We start from the raw sequence: 18,442 nt of genomic DNA, 5'->3' as shown, positions 1-18,442 counted from the left end.
TCATTTCCCCTGTTGCTTTTGGAAGTTTTTCTTTATTAAAATATCACTGCTGCAGAATATTTGATTCTGTAATATCACTATTTTCCTTATTGAGAGTATCTCTGTTTTTTTCAGTCTCTTCTTTAGTCTTCTTATATTCAGCCATTTCCTTTTTGCTCAAGTGGCGAAAAACACAGGTTGCAGCTTTTCCACCTTTTGTGGTTTTGGGGTTGGATGTGAAAGTAGCTAGTTCAGGCATGGTCTTGAGAATTTTATTAAAGAGCTCCTCCTAAAAAAATAAACCAAAATCAAATTTATATGTAGTTATTATCTGTCTTATATACTGTTGCATATTAGCACAAACATTTGTAAAAATTAGGGTTTTTAAGTGTTTCCTGATCCTGTAGTAGATGTAACCCAATTCTTTTCCTTATATCACAATGCTCAGGTATAAGAAAGCTGAGATTGAAAAATCTAGATGTAATTTTAATCAGATTAAAATACCAGGCATATCTTCTATGAAATTATCCTGCCCAACACTAGCAATAATGATTCATATATTATAACCAAACTTTTATCTTTAATGCTACCTTCCTCTGTTTTCCCCCAGAGAACAGTTCAGCCTTATGATCTATAAACAGCAGTTAAGTATTCCCAGGAACCTTTAAATACTGCTGCTGATCACAAAACAATTGCTAGAAAGGCCCACATTAGTAGCAAAATATCATTAAGGAACATGATTTGATAGAGAGGTTTAAAGAAGTCTCTAACCAGTTTCATAGGGGCCACTGGTGCCCAAAGAACAAGGCTACTAGGCAAGCATTGTGAGTCATTTCCTTCTGGTGGCTATGAGTGAGAGTGACAATGCACGATGTGGATGGCAGAGATTTGAGAGATGTAACAAGGTTTCAAGAAACATCGTGTATTTGCCAAACCTATTTCTCCCATACCTCTAGGCTCCCAAAGATAGGGAGATGTTTATGGGGATGACTTATTCCCCTAACTACTGAGAAGTGCTCCTGTCAATGAGGAAAGTATGGGGGAAATTTAATATAAAAAAGGTGGTATTACCATTATAAAATCATGTAATATCAAGACTCTATAGTAAAAACTTTATTTTAAGCTTTTAAAATATGAATTCAGACTTCTTGTGGAAATACCTCCTGCTTAAATCACTTTGTATCGCATAATCCCTCATGTTTTGCCTAATGTACTTTTAAACGCCAATTAAAAATATTAAGCAAGATAAACTACTATATGAATAACATGCATTGACATAGAAGTGAAGATTAACCATAGATAGGTAGAACATGGTTAGCTGAGAAGAGGTTCCCAGAAGAAACCCTACATAGACCTAACTGAGCTTAGTAAGTGCCAACCAACTATGTGCAAGGAACTGTGCTAGGGACTAGCTGACTAGCATTAACTATAATTAGAAAAAGAAATTCAAGTATCAAAAAATCCTAAGTTATAACCATGTATTGATAATATCAAAGAACCCTGGGCCAAACCAAAGATAGTGTGTGAAGATAATGCTTACATGACCTAGCAATATGCATGCTTGTGCAATTGATTCTGGCTGTCTACATATATCTAAGTTAATTTAAGAAAAACTTAGTAATTAATCTGATAATAGAAATATTGGCTTTTAGACTTTTTTACCTGAATATCCTTCTAGAACATCAAATTTAAGCTTTCTACAACTAAGCTCATCTTTTTACAACAAATGATCGCTTATTCCATACTTCTCTATTTTGGTTAATGGTCCCAGAGTTAACCTAACATACCCAGTCTTGTAACCTTGGTTGGAGTAGTTTAGCTGTTTTTTTCCCTTCCCCAATCCTTTCACTCTTTATCCCTTTGTTTTCTTTCCCACTGTGATTTAGGCTCCTGTCACCTCACATCTGAATTGCTGAAATAGCCTTTTAAATGGCTTCAATACCCTCAGACCTCAAGCCTTTGCATTTGACACTCTTCTTTCAAATACTATCTACCTTAGCAATCTCATCTATTCTCGTGGAACCCCATGCCAATGATCTACTTTAACTTCTCCAAGTTCCAATCCTGTATTTCCAATTACTTTTGGATACTTCCATATGGATGTTCCTACCTTGAACTGATCTCCTGATCTTTCCCTCAAAACTTGCCCTTCCACCCAATTTTCCTGTCTTTGTTGAAGGTGCCACTATTCTCCTAGTCAGTCTGGCATGAAACCTTGAGTTATTGCTTTCAACCTCTAATTAGTTCCACATCCAATCAGTTCTTCCTCCTATAGATTCTTTTATCTGCCTGTTGCCTTCCTTTCCATTCTCATTTTCACCAGTACTACTGAAATAATATCCTAAGGTGTTTCCCTGACTCCAGTCTGTTTTCTCTCTACCCTTCACACCGCTGCCAGAATAATCATCTTAAAGAACCTACCCAATTCATGTCAGTTCTCTTGGGGGAACTCCATTGCCTACTAAATAACACAATCTCTAGTTTAATGTCTTATGCACTCCATTGTTTTTTTTTTTCAGTATTATTTCATATCATTCCATAATGTGGGTTACATCTCAGTCACATTGCTTTATTCGCTGTTCCTGAATCCCATCTTAACCTTTCCTGTCTGAATTTCTGGAATGAAGTCTTCCCTCAATATTGCTACCTGTGGGATTAGCTTTTTCTTTCAAAGCCCTGTTAAGGCACCACCATTTACAGGAAGCTTGTGCCAGGTTTTGCCACACTTTCCCATTTGGGAGTCTTCCTTCCTTAAACCTCCTGCTCCTCTAGACTGGTATAGATTTCTCACATTCACCTTGTACCATAGGGCTCCATCTTACCCCACCCTTGGCAAACAAACGCCCAAGACTGAAGGTCCTAGATGAACAAAAACCATATACAATTTTATCTTTGTATCTGTGAACTAATAGAGAGGGAAGGGAGGGCTCCAAGTATGAAAAAATCACTCCACTGATACAGACTGGCAAATCCTCTGTAACTTATAGTTGCAGTTACCCGGAGCACTGAGCGGCTCTGGGGCATGATTCAATACAGACCTTCCTCCTAAAAAGGGTTCCCTATGCCTGTGTCTCACACTGCACACAGTAAGTGCTTAATTAACAGATTTTTTTTAACACTGAATCAATTTTGTCTGATGTCCACCCTCCTCTACTGGAATGTAAGCTTCTAGAAAGCAGATAATTTCTCTTCAATGGCCATATTTCTGAACCCAAAATCAGAATATGTGGCTTCACAAAGGTTATCTCTTTTGTAAAGCCTTTTTCAAAGGATACGTATTTTCTCAAAACAAGACTTGTCATGAAAATCCTGGATCTAGCCAGACTTAAGTATATCTGACAGTTCTCTGAATCCCCCTCTTTCCTCTTTAATGCCTAGCAATAGCTTGCAAAAAGTAACTATTCGTTAGATATCTGTTGAATATATAAATGGTCTTGAATTTATATTACAATTTTGACCCTACCTTCACAATTTTTCTGTCACACAAAGCAGTTTTCATATTTCCAGTTTATAAGTGAAGAAACCAAAGGGCTAAGGGGTTATTAGGTGACAAAATGAAACCCAGGTTTTGCCTATTAACCCATTTACTTTTCTTAAGACCAAGGATCTTAAAGCCAGAATGCTTTTTGTTGCCCCCAAGACCTTTTGTTCAGATACATAGTTAGATTAATAAATCTTTGTGAAGTATATAGTAATACAATTATAATGTACAATTAAAATGTAGAATTCTAATTTGAGAACCATTCTACCAGACCCCACTACTTTCCTCCTAGTTTAATTATTCATACATTAGTCCATTATTGTCCTCTTTTAGCTGTTTAATTATGTAATAAGCTTTTGGAAATGGACACGGTATATAAATCTTGGGTAAATTGAATTAATCATTTTACATGTCCAAATTAATAAAAATAATCTACACCAACTTTTAACCAATGAAAATCTGTAGATTACAAAATGAAAGCCAGGTAACCAAAAGATAGAACACACTCAACTTGAAATGACAGAGAACTGACACTCCCAACTGTCTCACTCAGCATGATCAAATTCTGGGACTGCAAATTGGTCTTAAGCCTTCTTTGAAGAGGGGAGGGAGGGCTACAGATGAGGGGAGATAACTGCCAGACACATGTTTTGTGTCCTACCTCTAAACCTGCATAGTTACTAGCCACGTGGTGTAGTATGGGACTTGAAGTAACGAGGACCTGAGTTCAAATGTGACTTATCAGAGTTTTAATACTTAATAGTCCCTCGCTGTACTCTCCATGTCTTCCTTATCACCTCAAAAATCAAATATAAAATCCAGCTAGACACAGCCTGGCCCTCCTACCTAATCTTTTTATATCTTAGTCTTTGCCCCAACTCTGCAATTCAATGACGAAGCTATCTCCAGAGTCTAGGATCTTTCTCTGGCTGTCCTGAAGGCCTTGGATCCTTTCACTCATTTTCACCTACTTGCTTCCCTTCCAAGTTTCAGCTAAAATCCTATTTTGGCTAATTGTAGCTAATTCTACGAGGAAGTCTTTCCTGTTTTGTTCTTGTGCCTGTGCCTTCCTTCTAGTATTCCCAATTCATCCAGTCTACTTGTTTATACACAATTTGAATGTTTTCTGACTCAGACTATGAGCTCCTTGAGAACAGGCCCTGGGTTTTGCCTTTCTTTGTATAGAACAGTGCCTAACACATAGTACGTGTTTCACAAATGCTTACTGACCACCCCATGGCAAGTTACATAACCTTTTGATGTCCCATTTCCCTCATTTGCTTTAAATCTATGATCTTAAGATACCATTTAGATAATGACCCAGCAGCTAACTTTTCATATGAAATGTTTTGATACCTTTAGTTAATGTAATTTTATCTTAAGTTTTTCAAAGTATGTTCAGTAAAAAGTTTCTATCTGATTTTACTTACCATATTATCTTCTGGGTCTGCTGTTTTGTCTTTCTTTACCGTAATTTGGACTTTATATTTTTTTTCAATCCATTGTTTTATTTGTTTGATTTTGGTGTTCAAATCATGTTGTGCAATATTTGAAGAAAAGATTAATTCCTTTAACTGAGGAGGTCCTAGTCAAAGACAATGATATTTAGAAGATTACTGTTAATGAGACAGGTCTGATTCCCTATGTAGTTTTTATCAGAATGATACTTTTAAAGATCTGCAATTTCAGCATTGTTAGTGTTCCCTCCATTGATGCAGATTGCAATTTCTCCATGGCTTAGCAGTCTTATGAGTTGCTATGCTTAAAAAAAAAATTAGTTAACTTTGTGATGAATGAACCCTCTATTGAGTTTAACTTAAAACTTAGCAAGGCTAGGCTTGCAACCAGACTGAGGCTAGGACCATATTCAAAGCTTGTACTCTACTAGCATAGTCTTTGAGAATCCCCAGTTATATCTCTAGGACTTTTGCCCATCCTACCCATTTCTTTTCTTTACACCAGGGATCCAAATTGCTAGTTGCTATTCCCTAAGCCCTTCTGTCCAATGAGTACATAAAGGATTAACAAAAAAGGAATTAAAGTACTACTTTGGCGGAAGAAAATGAGGATGATATTTTTTTTTGTGATTTCTAGTTTCCAAAGTACTTTTATATACTTTTATATAATTTTACCAGAGAGCATAAGATAACAAGGATAAGTTTTGATTTTACAAATGGGAAAACTGGATCAGAAAGATTAAACAGTTTATTCCAAGGTCATATGTCTAGGAAGAAGCAAAGCAAAAACTTAAACCCAGATCTCCAAACTCTAGGTTCAGACTAATTTGCTCTCCAAGATGCTTTATAGTTATAAGCACTTAATAATTTAGCAAATATTTTAACTTTAACAACATAAATAATGCTAAGTACCTATTTGGGTATAACAGTAATCTGAGATCTAGTGTTACTTTTTTTCTTTTTAAAACTCTTATGTTCTGTTTTAGAACAGATACTGAGTATCAGTTCCAAGGCAAGAAGAGCAGAAAGAGCTAGGCAATTGGAGTTAAGGGACTTGGCCAGAGTCACACAGCTAGAATATGCCTCAATTCTACTTTTCAAAAGAATGTCTTTAACTCCTAGCAATCTATGAGAAAAAAGGAAATACCTAATAAGGAATTCCTTCCCTGAATGGCAAGAAAGTACTTGTTTGGCTAATTTTGTTTAATTTTTTTTTTAACTGAGATGTTAATTAAGAGATGGTAAGGAAGAAATAGAGGTAGAGGAAGTCAAGAGTAAGATGAGAAAAATAGTAAAGTGAGAGATGAAGGAAATGAGCATCAATAGATAGAGTACTTAAAATACTTAAAATCTTTACAATTTCAAAGAGCAGTTTGAAATGATTAGTAAAATATCTACCAGTTTTCGATTGAGCCTTTTCTTTCTCTCTTAGTTGAAGCTGTTCTTCATGAATCTGGCTTCCTGTCATTAACTGGTACACTGGAGGATCTGCATTGGCTTTCCGTAAAACAAGTCTCAGGTTTTGTTCCTCCATTAGACGAATCACGTTAGCTCGATGCATAGTTCCCAAACTGTTCCCATTACCATCAAGTACTTGAAGAATTCGATGATGAATTTTTCTCCCAACATTGCCAAAAGTTGGTTTTGACAGTTTTTTCTTGTCCATTTTGTCTTCTGTGTTTTCAACAGTACTATGTGCTTTAGCATATGCTGGCAGTGGCAATCTTTTGGAAACAGTGATAGCCCCAAACTGTGCTAATGCTGTCTTTTGCACAATCTTTGTACTAAAATATCTATCATCACAGTTCATTCCAGTTTTCACAGCCTGATGTATGAACTTCCTCATAAGAGCTATCATTCTAAGAAAACAAGGAGACAAAGTTTTTTAAATTCATTAATTTCTTTTTTCTTTAACTTGACATTATGGTACCTAGGAAGAGAACATAATTTAGGTGAATGATAGTTTCTGGAAAAGAAGATCCTATATATGGGAAATTTAAATTAGGTTTTTACAGAGGATAGATGTGTCCCTGCTGTGGTTATCAGCCTGCCTATATTCATAAGCCTATTGCATATTTCCTGGGTATCTTTTAATTCTAGATACACAAAACAATCTCAAGTATATAAATTGCATTTACCAAGATATGATGGTAGCTCATGCTAAGTACAGCAGCAGCTTACACATATCATATCATTTATTGCCTAACAAAAGGCCAATGTATTTGGTTTTGTACAGAATCCTTAAAGAGTATTTTAAATGGGGTGGGTCATAAAGTTGGCCCACTGAGAAAACTAAATGAAACTGATAATTAGGGAGAGGGGAATAGCACACAGGACAAACCAAAATCTATCACTGTTTGACTTTTATATGACATTTATCTCCTAGTTAAGAAATAATAAGAGTAAAGGGGGATGCTTTTTATTGTTCCTTTGCTAATTAGTGCCCATGTCTTTGTAGGTAACTTCACAGATAAGATATTTAAAGTTGGAGTAAATGGATTTCTTCCTTTCAGTGACTGAGAAATCCAAAAGTATAGGCCAAAGAATGGAATGTATCCCCTACCTAAGTGCTTAGAAGACATGAAAATGTATGTGAGATGAAATAGCTAGGCACAGTTGTTAGCTAGTGGGGTTAATTCTTGTGTGAACCAGGAAGAGGAGAAAATATAAGGGAAAATATAACCCACACATTCTAGAAATTCATCCATGTGCTTTGGAATAAACTAGTTAAAGAATTCTCACCTTTATTTTGTACTGACTTCTATTCCTCAACTGGTCAGAGAGCAGGGCTGGAGAGATGAGTGGCCACAGAAATGCCATGGGTCTTGGCTCCTTCCTAATGACTGGAGCTGGCAAATGGCCAGAGGCTTTGACACTTTCCATTAATACTGGAGAGCAGGGTGGAAATGCTAATGGATCAAGTGTTTGATCTGGAGGGAAAGAGGCCTGAGTTTGAATCTCATTCCTGGCATTATTCTTGTGTAACCAAATGAGACACTATATACAAAACATTTGGCACACTTGAAAGCACAACTCATCAGGAACTGGTAGTTTCTGATGATAATTGAGAGGCTTGCTATTTTGGAGACACAACAGGAGCTAAGGGGAAGTGCTGAAACAGTATAAAGTTAGGTTCTAGAAAGAATTAAGAGCAAAGAACATACTGAGTATCCACCACTGTCTCCCAGTTTGCTTCACACTTCTGCCTGAGAAACAAATAACAGGAATTCCCCCTGCATAGAGATGGAGTTTAGGAATCAGCAAAAGAAGCCTAATAATTTTGGGACAGCAAGCAATACTTATGTAAGTCACCTACAGAATAAAGAAAGGTTTAGTTACATTTCTAACCGAATCACACAAAATTAAAGGGAAAAAAAAACTGATTAAAGGATGGCTGATCTATACCTGTTAAATTTGGAGTTTAAAGTATGGAAGAAAGCCTTTCTCCCCTATATAACATCCCCAGTGCCACAGTCTGAGCAGTTCCTAATTGTATTATGATATTATTGGAAGCCTGGTTTAAACCCCAAATAAGTTTGCACCTGTCAGGAAAAACTATAAGTATTTACATTTTCTTTATAATAAAAAAATATATTTCTAATACTTATGCTTTATGGATTTTAAATACTGTATAGAGACTGCCAAATAACTTTCAAAGGTGGGGAAGTCACAGAAAATTTTATTGGTTTGTATTGTCATATTGCCAAGATTAACTAGCTTCTATGTACTTAGTAGCAAATAGTAATAAGTAACATATAGTTTAGAGAAAGTTCTAGAGATCAAAATGTTTTGTCATAATCTGTTTACTCCATTGCCTAGTCCTTATTGATCTTCTGCCTTGGAACCAATAAATAGTATATAGTACTGATTCTAAGACAGAAGGCAAGGTTTTAAGAAAGAAAAAAGAGACATGAATATTAGTCAAGTAACTCCAGAGCTTAAAGGTTTATTCAGAATTAGATGAGGTAGATACTACATATAGGTGAAGAAACTATCATCAGAGAGGGAAAGTAAGTTAAAGCTAATTTCACACAGCCTGTGTGTTACAGGATCTGAACAACAGTCTCCAAGCTTAGGGCTCCTGCTAGTATACCAAAGATTCAAAGATAGTATGTGAAAATACCTTTCAAAATTTTGGATAAGACCGTAATATAAAGAAGCTACAGAGTGACTTGATTTTTAAGCACTTTCTAGTTCTAAACTTTGTGAGACTATACTTTTGCATTCTTTGCACTGTTTCTATTCCTAGTTAGGAAAGCTGGAAATTAATATCCTATAAATTAAGTGGCAACTGCAGTAGTTTCATTTCCATCAGAAACTTGATGCCACGAGAGCACAGAGAGAAGCAAAAGGGGAACATAGAGAAACATGCCTGCTTCTTTCTCTCTTACCTGGTTGAGAGAAGCCAAAGACAAGAAAGTATCTGACCTTCTCTCTCCGCTTCTGTTACCACCATATTTCTGATCCCCCTCTTTTCACCAAACTATTATCTGCCTATTGGTTTTCCTGCCATCAGTCTATCTCCTCTGCGAATGACCTCCGACTTCCTTCACCTCAAAACCGGGCACTGCCAAGGAATGAAGTTTAAACTCCAGAACATGCTTAACTGGCTCCACTTCTTTCCCATTATTATCTCAACCTAGGTCTCTATTCCTGTCTATCCTTTCCTCGTTCCACATCCTTGGAATGGGCATCACCTCCCCAATCTCACAGAATCTTTACGGAAGCCAGAGGAGTGAGTAAAGGGGGAAGAGCTAGCCCTGGAAGCCAGAAAACCTGGATTCATATCCCACTACCTATTGAACGTGTGATCTTGAGTTAGTCACTTAACCTCCCTGCGTGAAAAGATACTTTGGTCGCAGGGTGGTTGTGAAATTCGAGGGGGATATTTTAAGGTGCCTTTTTATCAATATTGGTAACGGTAAGGGACCTCAGTAGCCACCAGTTTGGTTACAGTTTATATTCCGAGTGTAACCCCACTGTCACCTCCTCCACGAAGCCCTTCCCGATTCAATTCCTCAAGTGATCTTTCCTTTTCCAAGCACTTTGTCTAGGACGCCCTCCCCAGCCCTGGCCCCCATAGGCTCCTTGCGAGCAGGGCCTCTATCTTAGAAACCCCAGCGCTGTGCCTATCACTTCCTATCTCTTCCTCTCCACTACACGCTTCTCAATAAGCTTCAGTGGTTCCCCAGTGCCAATAAATGCAGCGGTGGGCGCTCGCTAAATGCTTATGGATTCTCGCGGGAACATCCATCCCGCAGACAGGTTGGGGGAGTACCCGGACATGGGGTCCTAGGCAAAGCGGCCTTGACCGGAGCACGCAAGGACAGAGGACGAGGTTCCTCCAGGGCGCCAGGCCACAAGTCTTAAGCAGCCTGCCCAAGCCCTGACCAGCCAGCAAGACGCAGGACTGCCACACACTTGCCCACCCGCGGGCTGCAGCTCCGGGTTACCTGAATCAGACTTGAGTTTGCGGAAAAACCAGCGGCAGCGCCGGAAGCCGAAAGACCCAGCGCCTTCCCGTAGTGGGTGGAGCTTCCTGTGGTGGAGCTTAAAGGGAAGGCGGAGCTGCGGGCGAGGGGGATGGGCTGTATCTAGAGAATTAAAGTCCTCCGACTGAGAATGCGGGTTTTAAAGTACTCCAGAAAATTCGTGCCCTTGCGCGAGGGATCTAAAGCGAGTGGAACGAAGCTCTGGTCACGCCTTGGACCCGTGGCCATCCCATCCTGACCCTCCCCTCAACACACATCTCATCCTGACTCTCCCCCCAAAATACATCTGTGGAGGCGGGGTGTCCCTCTGGAACAGGCAAGGTGGTACAAGAGATGACTCCGTGTGCTGGCAAGGGCCCTGGGTCTCTAGTCTGGAGACCTGGGTTCAAATTTGCCCTTGGTCACTGTGTGACCTTTGTCATGCCCCTCAACCTCTCTGGACTTGGTTTACACATCTGAAAGAAATAAGACAAAATAAAATTAGACCTCCAACAGGCTGTCCAGTTCATTGATCCGATTTTTTACCACAAGCTCCTCACAGCTGGAGGAGGCAACCTGTCCCCAGATTACGGGGAAAGGAGACAATTCTAGAGGTTAGCTAGAGTGATGCTTGAATAAAGAAAGGATCCACAACAGAATCATTCACGACCCCCATCTCCCAAAACCGGCCTAACCACCCTGGCTTCATGTGTGACTAAAGATGAAAAAAACGACCTAGGGGTGGCCAAGCTTCTGCTGATGAGCCCCTCTTTACCTTAGCTTACCCTAAGTCTTTCTAGACCAGTAGGAGCATTGCTTAAAAGTTCCTCTCTCTACTGGGGTAGGACAGCATAGGATCCAAGAGTTAGAGCTGGAAGGAACCCTAGAGGCCATTTGGCTCAACCCCCACCTTTGAGAGAGAGACAGAGAGAGACAGACAGACACACACACAGACACACAGATACACAGACACACAGACACACAGACACAGAGAGATAAAGAGCATATGGAGTGTTTAGGGACGAGGTATGAGCCCTTTTTCAGGACTACTTCCCTCCTTTGGTGTCCATCCTTTACCCAACTCTTGCCTGTGGCTTCAAGAAGCTATAGCATGCTCAGCAGCCACATTAGTAAAACCTTCTCAGCAGATGAGCTAAACTAAGTTGAGAGTAACCGACAGCCTCAAACCCTCCAGTGAGTTTAGAATATTGACTACAAGCACAGGAAGACTTCTCCTGGTGGAATGGGCAGATTAGAACAATTTGTTCCAAAAGCCTAAAAAGTGGCTGAAACAGGTTCTATGAAGCACTTGGAGCTTGGTCATCCTCTGCATCTCTACCCATCAGTAGTCATCTTGACTTTTGCCACTGGCTTGATGGTTCTGGGAGAGAGCATGATGCTGACAACGTTGCACAACTCTCCCTCACTTAAATCCAATTCATGTGCAAGTCATCAATCGCCCTGTGATTTCATCTGTCCTTTTCAAAAAAGCTCAAACAACAACAGACAGCTATCTATCTAGACTATTTATAGCATATATAGCTCCAATGGCATGGTGAAGATTAAAATTTGTAGGCAAATTCAGTGAATTTATAAAAACTGTAATTAATCACATGCTACACATAAGCACTTCATGGGAAGTGGGCAGGATTCGAAGAGTATAAGATATGGTCCTTGCCCATGGAGATTTTCTAATTTGGGATGGAATGGTGTGAAGGTGATTTTTGCATAAATAGAATCCAAAATATGTATTATGAGAGTTCAAAGGAAAGGGTTTCCCTTTTAATGAGAAACCATTGAAGGGTTTTAAATAAAGAAGAGAATAATCAGATTTGTCCATTAGATTTGTCTTACAGTAGTGTTACAGGATGGGTTGAAAGAAGGAAAGATTAGACAGATTAGCCTAGGCAAAAGAGACCGAGGACTGGAATTCTGCCTTAGTCTGCTATCATTAGACTGGCAGCTCTTTGAGAGTGTAACAGACTGGACAAGATATGGTAAGAGGTCAAGCAAGTCTGCATTTTGAAAATTCTCAGATGGAACATGGAAGGACCCAGGAAGGATGACATTTAGCCTGAAGGCTAATTATGGGAAGAAACCAACTGACATTCACTCACTGTTTCCAGCCATGGAGGGACAGGGAGGTGGGAACCAGGGTCTATGGGGGACCTGCAGTACCCTCAAACCTCAAATCTGGAGAGTTTCCCAGAGACCTTTAGCAGCTACAACTAGTCCAATTGATTCTTCAACTTTATTGAACACCTTGAAGACATAATATTGCAGTTCCTCAGTCTGGCTAGGGAGCCTGGACTCCGGTGGGGGGAGCCAGCCCCTGGGGCCAACCAACCTTGCTTTGAACCTTGATTTACTACATTCCCTCTTTAGTTAGTGATAATTTTAAGAATAGGAGTTTACTTAAGGTCTAGGTCAGATAAACTGGGTTTTGGGGAACACTGAAGAATATTTGTTACTAGCCTATCCACAGGGAGACTGATAATATGATTTAGGAAATCACCTTCCCCCCCTTTCCCTGATATCCTTTCCTGTACCCCCTAAATTACTCTATTCCTGAATAAACCTTTATCAAGCCAGATCTGGGAAGCAGCTGATTTGGGAGGGAGATAGAACCTTGTGGATTGTGGGTGAGGGGAGAGCAACTCTCCATTTTAAACAGCTTTCAGCATCAGGGAGTGGGGAGGCTTGGGTATGTCAAGTTCTGAGTAATTGATTGGGGTTCTTTGGGTCCCTGACATATCCATATTGGGGAACCTCCACTCATTCAGCAACCTCCCAAGTGTCTCCCTAGTAAGGAGGGAGTAAGCCTTGGCCCTAGTGGTCATCTAGGGGATTACCAAAACACACCCCAACTATCTGCTATCCCTCTTCTTACAAGAGGATCGACCTGTTTGCTTAATAGGGAACTAGAAGATACAACAGATGGAGCACTGAGCCTAGATTTCGGAAGAGCTAAGTTGTTGAGTTCAAATAGTTGAACTGACCTCAGACACTTGCTAGCTATATGACCTTGGGCAAATCACTGACCTCTGCCTCAATTTCTTCAATTGTTAAATGGGAATAATAATAGCACTTATCTCCTAGGATTGTTGTAAGGATTGGCTGAGGTAAAATTTACAATGCCTGGCACTTACACTTGTTTCCTTTTTTTTTTTTTTCTGACTGCCAGTACTTAAGCCCCCTATCCCACAAAAGGCACTTATTAAATGCTTGTTGACTTGACAAAACAAATGTTGATTAATGGTTTAGTATCTACATGTATATCATTTCAGAGTTGCATATGGAAAATAATTTAGGATTGATGAAACCATGACCTAGAGAAGATGTGCCCAAGGTCACATAGGTAATGAGTGCCAAATTCAAGATTCAAACTGAAGTCTTCTGACCTCTTATTTCCATACTCTAGGATCCTAGATTTACAATTTGGAAATAACTTTTGAAATCATCTAGTTCGGCATCCACACCCCACACACGTGCTTTTTTTACAAATGGGGAAACTGAGGCACGCAGTAAAGTGATCCAGTTGCATATCTTTTTTTAAATTTTTTTAAACCCTTAACTTCTGTGTATTAGCTTCTAGGTGGAAGAGTGGTAAGGGTAGGCAATGGGGGTCAAGTGACTTGCCCAGGGCCACACAGCTGGGAAGTGTCTGAGGCCAGATTTGAACCTAGGACCTCTCGTCTCTAGGCCTAACTCTCAATCCACTGAGCTATCCAGCTGTCTCCACATATCTCTTTTGAAACCTTTATGTGATGTTGAATATTAAGAACTAATATGGAAGATATAGGAGAGAAGTCATACAAAATTAGGAGAAAAGGAAATCAATTTACCATTAATTTATTGAAATGAGCTAGTGAAATCCCCTTTTATTCCAAAAAGATTATTATTAATGATAATAATGAAAGTCTAAGAATTTAAAGAATTAGAGTATAACACAAACATATGATAATGATCCATATGAATTTAATTTTTATTGATACAAGCTGAAAAATCATGATCTTTCAACTGTTTTGAATGAATAAATTGCAAAATATAAAGACCTAGCAGAAAAAATCAAAACCATGTGGAAATAGAGCAGTGCATAGCATCTCTATCATTTTATTTGTTATTGGATTTTTCTTGAAAGTACTTAAAAGGATATTTTATATATATATTATAAAACTTCATGCTGACACAGTTATTTGATTTTTTTTTAAATACTGTGTTGGGGAAGCTAGCTAGTTTACTGGATAAGAAAGCCAGGGCTAGAGACAGGAGGTCCTGGATTCTAAACTGATTTTAGATACTTCCTAACTTTGTGACCCTGGGTGAGTCATATAACCCCAATTGCCCGGTCCTTACCAGTCTTCTGCTTTGGAACCAATACTTAGTATGGATTCCAAGAAAGAAGGGAAGAAGGTATTTTATTATTTTTTAATACTGTGTCAAACTGTGAAATGGTTTTTCAAATGTTAAATATATTAAAAAAGAGTAACTCATCCTAAGTAAGACCTTTTCTATAATTAAATCCATTTAACATAAAGTTAATAAGAATATATTAATACAAAATAATTACTTTATTTTCTTGTTTACTCCTGGTTTATCCTTTGATTTAATTGATTAACTTAATGCAGAGTTCAGGTAAGCTTCACTTTTACATAAATGAGGAAACTGAGTCCAGGAAAAAGAAGGCTTTCTTTTTACCCCCAAAGGACACATAGTGGCACTCAAGCCTAGAGTTTAGGTCTTTTGGCTCTCATTCAGTACTCTGAAAAGTATGCCATTAGATTAGGCCACACAGCAAAAAACTTTCCTGGGCCAGAAAAAGATGGATAGTTAGATGTTGATGATGATGATGGCAATGATGGTGTTGATGATGTTGAAGATGACAATGATGTTATTGATGATGTTATTGATGATGATGATGTTGATGATGATAATCTTGTTGATGGTGATGATGATACTATTGATGTTGATGATGTTGTTGATGATGATGATGATGTTGATGATGCTGTTGATGTTAATGATGTTGTTAAGGATGATGACAATGATGTTATTGATGATGTTGATGATGTAGTTGTCAATAATGACAATAATGTTGATGATGATGATGTTGTTGATGATTGAATTTGGAGTTGGAGGTTTTCCTTCCATTTGAACCTTTCTGACCCTTTCCACTGTAATGATTTAAATTTTTTTGGAGACTGTCTCTTTCTCCCTTAATGGTCTTCTCCCCACCTCCCCCCATTTGCTTCCTTATGCAATATATATTTACCCCATTTTATCTCTTTTCCCATTTCTCTTAGTATTATTCTCTTTTTTACCCCTAGTTTTTTTATATATTTTTTTTGACATATCATACGATACCATTTGTCACTGTACCCTCTAAGTATACTTCTTCTAGCTACACTGATGATAATGACAAGTTTTAAGAGTTACCAATATCATCTTCTCTTATAGGAATACAAATCATTTGAACTTATTGGGTCCCTTAAACATTTTTCCCCCTTTATTAATTCCCTTTTGGTGATTCTCTTGAATTCTGTGTTTGGGGATCAGATTTTCTGTTTAAATCAGGTCTTTTCTTTAACAATGCTTGGTGGTCTTCTATTTTATCAAATTACCATACTTTCCCCTGCAAGAATCTAGTCAGTTTTTCTGGGTAGTTGATTCTTGGCAGCAGACCCTGTTCCCTTACTTTCTGGAATATCATATTCCATGCCTTCCAGTCCTTCAGTGTGGATAAAACCAAATCCTGTGTTATCCTAACTATGGTTCCATGGTATCTGAATGCTTTCTTCTAAGCAGCTTGTAGTATATTTTTCTTGGTCTGGTAGTTCTTGAATTTGACTATAACATTCTTAGACATTGTCAATTGGGGATCAAATGCAGGAAGTGATCTGTGGATTCTTTAATCTCTACTTTTCCCTCTTGTTCAAGAATGTTGGGGCAGTTTTCTTGGATAATTTCCTGTAGAATGATATCCAGGCCTTTTTTTTTTGGTCATGATTTTCTGGTAGTTCAATAACTCTTAAATTGTCTCTTTTGTTCCATGTGAACTGGAAAGATCTCCAGGAATTGATGCAGAGTGAAAGGAGCAGAGCCAGAAGAACATTGTACACAGAGACCAATACTCTGTGGTAAAATAGAATGTAATGGANCCAGAAGAACATTGTACACAGAGACCAATACTCTGTGGTAAAATAGAATGTAATGGACGTCTGTACTAGCAGCAGTGCAATGACCCAAGACAATTCTGAGGGACTTATGGAAAAGAACGTTACTCACATTCAGAGGAAGAACTACAGGCATGGAAACAGAAGAAAAACAACTGCTTGAACACATGGGTTGATGAGGCCATGATTGGGGATGTAGATTCGAAACTACCATACCAATGCAACTATCAACAATTTGGAAATAGGTCTTGATCAATGACACATCTTAAAACCAGTGGAAATATGCATCAGCCATGGTGAGGGAAGCTCGGGGGGGTGAAGGGGAAAGTAAGAGCATGAATTATGTAACCATGTTAACTTTTCTAAAAAATAAATAATAAATGTTTAATAAATAAATAAAATTGAATTTTAAAAAATTTTAAAAAATAAAATAAAATAGTCTCTTCTGGAACTATTTTCCATGTCTGTAGTTTTATCAGAGGTGTTTCATATTTTCCTCAATTGTTTCATTCTCTTGATTTTGTTTTATAGACTCTTACTGCCTTATGAAGTCATTTGCTTCTAGTTATTGGATTCTGATTTTTAAAGACTGAATTTCCTCCCTGGCTTTTTGATCATCCTTCTCCTTCTGGTCTGTTTTTCTTTGTAGGTCATCTTTCCTTTTCTTTGCCTCATTTTCAAGTTGGTCAATTCTGGCTTTCAAGACACTATTTTCTTGTTTTACTTCATGTGCCTCTGTTTCCAGGTGACTAATTGTGCTTTTTAAGTTGTTTTCCCAATTGCCTTCAGCTTCTCAATTGTTTTTTGAATTGTGTTTTCCAAAGCCTGAATCCAATTCACTGGAGTTTCTGCATTTTTGCTTGGTGTTCCTTGGTCATACTCTGTTCCATTTGTTCTTTTTTCATTACCCAGATAGAAGTGGTTGATTGTAATTTCTTTTTTCTTTTTCAGTTGTTTACTCATATTTTTTTCCTTCTTTGCCCTGTCATTGGCAATAATCTTGCTCCTCTGATTATTTGCTGAATCTGTGAGTTTCGGCTATTCTGTCCTGAAGGGGCTTCTTCTCTGCTCTGCTGATTGACTAGATTAGGCTGATGAAGCATTAATGAGCTCTGAGGTCAGATCTTCCCCAGCTGGCACCAGAAGCTGAAGGTGTAGGTAAAGGTGTGGAGACTGAAGGGAGCTGTGCTTCCCTGCCCTGTTATCAAGGTATTCTGTCGAGGTGTAGCCTTTGCCCTGGGATTCAAGTCAGCAGGATTCTTAAGGCTGCTCTCAGCATAGTCAGTGGGGGAAGGACCCATGTTATCATACTCGAAATCCAGCATTCTTTCTACTACACCAGGCCATTTCATTTCTCTCATTGCCATTAAATCAAGAGTAAATTCCTGAAAAGATGATTTAAATTACAAAGTATTCGTTGTGACCAAATGTCAAGGAAGCTAAGATGTACAAAAATAGAGCACTTGTGAAATAAACATTTAATGCCCAAGTAGTTTCCAGAAATTTAGTCACATTACAGTGTGACATATTGATGGAATCCTCTAAAAATAAATTATTCTCTGTCCTTAATGACCTGTTACTATTCCTTCTGTAGATTTTTCTTGTTCTCTTAAATATGTAAGTCTCCAGGGAAGGCTTGGGTGGCCCTTCATTTTGTCGCTGTCAGATACCTTTATTCTAAGGTGGTATATGAAATAAAGATGAACAAATTAAGCGAAAGGTAGTGATGATGACTGTGAAAACTGGAGCAGCCATCTTTTCTCTGCTTTTTCCCAATGTGGCTATAACCCCCTCTGAAAGCGTCCATGACAATTAAGAAAAGCCAGTATAGACAGATTTTCTCCCAGATGTGGAGACTTAAAAACAGGCTGTCTCTCTCTTAAA

General features: G+C 38.4%; 1 protein-coding gene across 1 annotated transcript; it reads right to left on the bottom strand.

The window, feature by feature from the left end:
* Positions 1 to 43: 43 nt before the first annotated feature.
* MTIF3 (mitochondrial translational initiation factor 3) lies at positions 44 to 10,415 on the bottom strand. The gene is made up of 5 exons (XM_044666116.1): positions 10,371 to 10,415; positions 7,660 to 7,847; positions 6,316 to 6,776; positions 4,891 to 5,045; positions 44 to 268 (listed from the first exon to the last, which is right to left on the bottom strand). The coding sequence occupies exons 3-5, from the start codon at positions 6,773 to 6,775 to the stop codon at positions 44 to 46; spliced, it is 840 nt and encodes a 279-aa protein (XP_044522051.1). The 5' UTR covers position 6,776; positions 7,660 to 7,847; positions 10,371 to 10,415.
* Positions 10,416 to 18,442: the final 8,027 nt, after the last annotated feature.

This window comes from Gracilinanus agilis, chromosome 3, assembly GCF_016433145.1.
Source record: "Gracilinanus agilis isolate LMUSP501 chromosome 3, AgileGrace, whole genome shotgun sequence".
NCBI lineage: Eukaryota > Metazoa > Chordata > Mammalia > Didelphimorphia > Didelphidae > Gracilinanus > Gracilinanus agilis.
The sequence above is the reverse complement of the archived record's forward strand: the minus strand, read 5'-3'. Positions and strand labels throughout refer to the sequence as shown.

Bases quoted from the DNA above. Each gene is read 5' to 3' on its own strand.
- MTIF3 (XM_044666116.1), bottom strand. From the start codon at position 6,775: ATGATAGCTCTTATGAGGAAGTTCATACATCAGGCTGTGAAAACTGGA. The intron at 5,046-6,315 runs GTAGATATTTTA...GTCTTTGACTAG, and splicing joins AAAGGCTCAATCGAAAACTG to GACCTCCTCAGTTAAAGGAA. The intron at 269-4,890 runs GTAAGTAAAATC...TTATTTTTTTAG, and splicing joins CAGACCCAGAAGATAATATG to GAGGAGCTCTTTAATAAAAT.